Below are 6200 nucleotides of genomic sequence, written 5' to 3' on the forward strand. Positions count from 1 at the left end.
AGGGGACACGGGTTCGTGCCCCGGTCCAGGAGGATCCCACAGGCCGCGGAGCGGCTGGGCCCGTGAGCCATGGCCGCTGAGCCTGCGCGTCCAGAGCCTGTGCTCCGCAGCGGGAGAGGCCACAGCAGTGAGAGGCCCACATACCGCCAAAAAAAAAAAAACACACCACAAATCAAATTATGTTGCTTCTTTACCCCAGTCCCTCCAGGGGCTCCCATTTCACTCAGAGTAAAAGCCAAAGTCCTTTGCCCTCACATGGTTCTATGTCTCTGCCGCCCCCCACCCCTTACCATACATTTTGCTTTTCCTGAAGCAAGCCAAGTACACTTCAGCCCTACATCAGACACTGTTCCTTCTTCCTGCAGTGCTCCTGCCCCAGATGTCTGCATAATGAACACGTTTTGCAAGTTAAAGCCTGCTCGGATCTCACCACCACCTTATTTTAACTGCCTCCGCTACAACAGCACCCCATGCCGCTCTAATCTGATCTGTTTTTTTCCCGTAGCACTTAACATCTTTGTTACAAATTAGATAATTAGCTGGTTTTTTTTTTTTTTTTCGGTACGTGGGCCTCTCGCTGTTGTGGCTTCTCCCGTTGCGGAGCACAGGCTCCGGACGCGCAGGCTCAGCGGCCATGGCTCACGGGCCCAGCCGCTCCGCGGCATGTGGGATCTTCCCGGACCGGGGTACGAACCCGTGACCCCTGCATCGACAGGCGGACTCTCAACCACTGCGCCACCAGGGAAGCCCTAGCTGTTTATTTTTTATTGTCTGTCTACACCTGCTAGAACATAAGCTCCATAAAGGTAAGGATTTTTATCTGTTTTGACCACTGATGTCCCCAGTCCCCTGTACTTGGGGTTGCTTGGCACATTATAGGCACTCAGTAAATACTTACGTGGTGGGACTTCCCAGGCCGTCCAGTGGTTAAGGCTCTGCACTCCCACTTCAGGGGGCACTGTCGGGGATCTAAGATCCCACATGCTGCACAAAAGCTAGGTTATATAAAATTACAAAAATGAACAGAACTGTTCTTCCAAAACATCAAATTGTTATGGGTATAGACCTTTGGAATAGAGGCCAGAGGAAAAGAAATCAACATTTTATATAGCTAAATTGTTTTAATAACAAAGCCGGATTCCTGATAGTGTTTAAAACATAGTCAAGGACTTCAAAATACAATGGTGAAAATCTTAGTTAACCTTCGCACGACGGATTCTTGCTTTTTAAAAAATCAGCCTCAGCCCACTCTCACCACCACCACCACCAGCACACCTGGTCTGTGAGGCAATTAGAGGCAGCTGGTTACTCTTCCAGAAGGAGCCAGAGGTGATGAAAGATACACATCCTGAGGAAGTGGGGCTGGTAGAGTGGACCTGACACAGGGTTTGGATAATGAGCTCCCAGTCTGGAGTCACTCTTTTATAGAGGAAATGATTCATGTGTTGTTTTGGTCTTGTATTTAAGTAAAAACAAATCCAGGTTGCTTTGTCTTAGTAAAAGAAACTCTGCTTTTATACAGTGAGATTGGACCGCGTAGTCCATTATGGTGTTTTCACAAGAAAAAATATTTTTAGATCACTTACATATATGGTTATCATACACTGAACAAAATTAAGTATATTGTTTCTATATAGACTCATGTCCAAAGGTGGAAGAAACATACCTCATCCTAAAGATCATCTTGTAGTTTTTGAATATCTTTTCCATCAGTATGTGTATATGTATGTCTGTGTGTGTGTTTGGGCAGTGGAAGGCAGGCAGGCACAGACTACAGGGAGAATGAACCAAAGGGTCCAGGTTCACAGTTGTAAATATAGGAGAAGGAACACTCAATAAAGAAAAAAATATTTGCTAAAAAATCTTGATACTTTTCTGAGCATACCTTTTTTGTTGAGTTTTGACTTTTGAGCCATCTTAGTGTTTTATGTACACAAACACATAATAAAAAATGATGAAAAAATCTGAAATGGAATATAAATACAAATGAACATATGTCAAATAATAGCAAATGAATAATATAACCACTCTGAAGATAAAAATTAGAAGAACGAATGCACACTTTTGAACACAGTGTGTTGACTATACATGCTTAAACTAAAGGCAAGTAGAATTATAAATATTGAATTCTAGGTCATTGGTTTGTTTTACCCAGTGGTATGACTTAGCATTTCTAACATTACTTTTACTGAGTTCAGCTGAGCAAATAAGTAATAGGTTGAGCATAATGGGAGCCAAATTTCTCAATGCCAGAGAAGGCAGTTTCGATATGGAAAAGGAGGAACATGATACTAAATTCTGTGTTGTTGGACTAGAATTACAGGTATCAGTATGAGAACATGATTTTATAAAGTTAGCTAGCTAACTGGGTATAGATCGTTATAATACATTTATAGACATATGTGTACGTGTGTGTGTTTGTGTGTGTACACGAGCATATATTTCCTAGCTGACTGCTGTGAGGGTCTAGAAGCAATAACAGCCCGGTAGCAATGAGCATGCCTATGTTGGTTTCTAAATACCATTTCCACTAAAAGGAACCAGAGCTCCCTGAAAAACTAGCTGATTCTAGAGCTAGAGCAGAGAAAATTCAAGATAAGCCTGGGATACCATATTGTGCCAGAAAGTGAAAAAGTACCCAAAGAATGATGGGGACATGTCAAAGACCCAGGAGTCAGCTTGAAGAGGCTCCAGCTGGCAAAATCTAGGACAGTTGAACATGAAAATAAAAAATAATGGTAATTATATGTCATTTAAGGGGGGGAAGGGGAAGAAATGATGGTAATGGATTAAAATCCATTGAATAACATAGGAACACATGGATTCAAACTGATAATGAATGAATGAATGAGGAAAAATGAAAAACTCTTCCCTGGATTTCCCTGGCAGTCCAGTGGTTAGGACTCCGTGCTTCCAGTGCAGGGGGCACGGCTTCGATCCCAGGTTGGGGAACTAAGATCCCGCATGCTGCATGGGGTGGCCAAAAATCAGTCAATCAGTCAATCAATAAGTAAATAAAAATTTAAAAAGAAAAACTCTTCCCTATAATAGAATGCAAACAAGTAAATGTAGAAGGAATAATAAAGTTAAAAAATAGCATTTGACAAAACATAATCAGGTAAGAATCATCAGTGGATACTATAACTAATGGGTAGAAAATTCTTGAAGACAAGTATATCTACATAGTCTCAACGTTGTACCCACAAAATTCTTATTAATTACAGAAGGGAAAAAAAATAACTTTACAATGGAAAAACTTAGTGGACAGCACCTTAACCAAGTTAATATCAACAGTAAGGACAAACTGGTATCATGGGCCTCTTGATCTGAAGCACTAAGGACACAACATCGCTTCCGTGGTAATCCTGCCGAAAGTGCAGAACCTCAACCTAATCATGAGGAAATAATAGACAAACCCAAACTGAGAAATATTCTACGGAATACCTGGTCTATATTCATCAAAAATGTTAAGGTCATGAAATACAAAGACAGACTGAGGAACTTTTCCAGAATAAATGACTAAAGAGACATTACAGCTAAATGCATTGTGTATGTAATCCTGGATCGAACCTAGGCCAGAATATTTTTTTCTACGATAAAGTTTTTATTGAGACCATTGGTGAGAAATTAATAACATCTGGATTAGATCATCACATTGTATCTGTTAATTTTCTTGTTTCAGCAGTTGCAATGTAGTTATGTAAGAGAATATCCTTGTTCTTGAAAATATTCAAGTATTTCAGGGTAAAAATGCATCATGTCTGCAATTTACTGTCAAATGGTTCAGAGGTGAAAGAGAGAGAGAATAATTAAGCTAATGAGGTAAAATGTTAATAGAGAAACTGGATGAAGGGTAAACTAGAGTTTTTGTAATATATTTCTAACTTTTGTTTAGGTCTACATGTACATCTGTGCTCCCAATGAAACGGGCACTGGTTCCACCCCTGGTGGGGGAACTAAGATTCCCTCATGCCGCTCAGCGTGGCCGAGAAAAACAAAACAAAACCCACAAAACATGTACAGGTATTTCAAATAAAATTTTTTAATGTTTTTATGGAGTTTAACCCAGCTATTTTCCTGAGATGTTTTGTAAGCCAATTGCAACTTTCCTTTACTTCATCTCTCTTCATACAAATAAAAATGATTTCATAAAGATATATAAAGAAAAGCAACTTAAATTGTCCCAGGAAAAAACAATAGTATAAAGAAATAGTTTGTCTTGAGTCATTCACTCATTCAACATTTAAATATTGAGTGTTGCTCTTTTCCGGTTATCGTGGCACAAGGCACCATGAGCAGCAAAGTCTCCCACGACACCCTCTACGGGGCGGTGCTGGAAGTCCTGCACGGGAACCAGTGCAAGCGCCGGAAGGTTTTGGAGACAGTGGCCCTTCAAATCAGCCTGAAGAACTGTGACTCTCAGTAAGACGAACGTTTCTCGGGCACCGTCAGGCTTAAGTCCACTCCCCGCCTCAAGTTCTCCATATGTGTTCTGGGGGACCAGCAGCATTGTGATGAGGCCAAGGCTGTGGATATCCCCCACATGGACATCGAGGCACTGAAGAAACTCAGCAAGTACAAGAAACTGGTCAAGAAGCTGGCCAAGAAGTACGATGCCTTTTTGGCTTCAGAGTCTCTGATCAAGCAGATCCCACGAATACTGGGCCCAGGCCTGAATAAGGCTGGCAAGTTCCCTTCCTTGCTGACCCACAATGAGAACATGGTGGTCAAAGTTGATGAAGTCCATGATCAAGCTCCAGATGAAGGAGGTGCTGTGTCTGGCAGTGGCTTTTGGCCACGTGAAGATGACAGATGAGCTGTGTACAGCATCCACTTAGTTGTCAACTTCCTGGTGTCACTGCTCAAGAAAAATTTGGCGGAACGTCGAGGCTTTGTACATTAAGACCACCATGGGCAAGCCCCAGCACCTTGACTAAGGAACAGCTTAATAAGCCATACTCCCACCATTAAAATAAATAAAGAAATGAATATTGAGTGTTTCCTATATGCTGGTTGCATCAATATTTAAGGTCTAGGATTACTTTGAATATACTGACAGTAGGTTTCCCTTTTTTTTTTGAAAATTGTAAAGCACTACAGCATTTATTTATTTATTTATTTATTTTTAACATCTTTATTGGAGTATAATTGCTTTACAATGTTGTGTTAATTTCTGTTGTATAACAAAGTGAATCAGCTATACGTATACATATATCCCCATATCCCCTCCCTCATATGTCTCCCTCCCACCCCTCTAGGTAGTCACAAAGCACGGAGCTGATCTCCCTGTGCTATGAGGCTGCTTCCCACTAGCTATGTCAATGCCACCCTCTCACTTCGTCCCAGGTGGCTATTGTAAATAGTGCTGCAATGAACATTGTGGTACATGTCTCTTTTTGAATTATGGTTTTCTCGGGGTATATGCCCAGTAGTGGGATTGCTGGGTCATATGATAGTTCTATTTTTAGTCTTTTAAGGAACCTCCATACTGTTCTCCATAGTGACTATATCAATTTACATTCCCACCAACAGTGAGAGAGGGTTTCCTTTGTTCCACACCCTCTCCAGCATTTATTGTTTGTAGATTTTTTGATGACACCCATTCTGACTGGTGTGAGGTGACACCTCATTGTAGTTTTGATTTGCATTTCTCTAACAATTAGTGATGTTGAACATCCTTTCATGTGTTTGTTGGTAATCTGTATATCTTCTTTGGAGAAATGTCTATTTAGGTCTTTTGCCCATTTTTGGATTGGGTTTTTTGTTCTTTTGATATTGAGCTGCATGAGCTTCTTGTGTATTTTGGAGATTAATCCTTTGTCAGTTGCTTCGTTTATTTTCTCCCATTCTGAGGGTTGTCTTTTTGTCTTGTTTATGGTTTCCTTTGCTGTGCAAAAGCTTTTAAGTTTCATAAGGCCCCATTATTTGTTGATTTTTGTTTTTATTTCCATTTCTCTAGGAGGTGGGTCAAAAAGGATCTTGCTGTGATTTATGTCATAGAGTGTTTTGCCTGTGTTTTCCTCTAAGAGTTTTATAGTGTATGGCCTTTCATTTAGGTCTTTAATCCATTTTGATTTTATTTTTGTGTATGGTGTTAGAGAGTGTTCTAATTTCATACTTTTACATGTACCTGTCCAGTATTCCCAGGACCACTTATTGAAGAGGCTGTCTTTTCTCCATTGTATATTTTTGCCTCCTTT

At 40.5% G+C, this 6200-nt stretch overlaps 1 protein-coding gene and 1 pseudogene across 3 annotated transcripts in view; both read left to right on the plus strand.

Moving 5' to 3' along the window:
- The window catches only part of FGD4 (FYVE, RhoGEF and PH domain containing 4), a 209972-nt gene extending 205968 nt beyond the window's left edge, over positions 1-4004 (plus strand). Inside the window, exon 18 of one of the 3 annotated variants that reach the window (XM_055085555.1) lies at positions 3896-4004. In XM_055085555.1, the coding sequence (XP_054941530.1) occupies positions 3896-3924 (29 nt within the window). In that variant the 3' untranslated portion in view covers positions 3925-4004. Of the gene's footprint in view, positions 1-365; positions 431-608; positions 779-3895 lie in introns of those variants that run through there. The other 2 variants (XM_055085553.1, XM_028491182.2) reach the window with 2 other exon arrangements.
- A 287-nt stretch (positions 4005-4291) lies between these two features.
- LOC102994087 (60S ribosomal protein L10a-like) lies at positions 4292-5037 on the plus strand (annotated as a pseudogene).
- Positions 5038-6200: the final 1163 nt, after the last annotated feature.

Source organism: Physeter macrocephalus, chromosome 6 (assembly GCF_002837175.3).
Source record: "Physeter macrocephalus isolate SW-GA chromosome 6, ASM283717v5, whole genome shotgun sequence".
NCBI lineage: Eukaryota > Metazoa > Chordata > Mammalia > Artiodactyla > Physeteridae > Physeter > Physeter macrocephalus.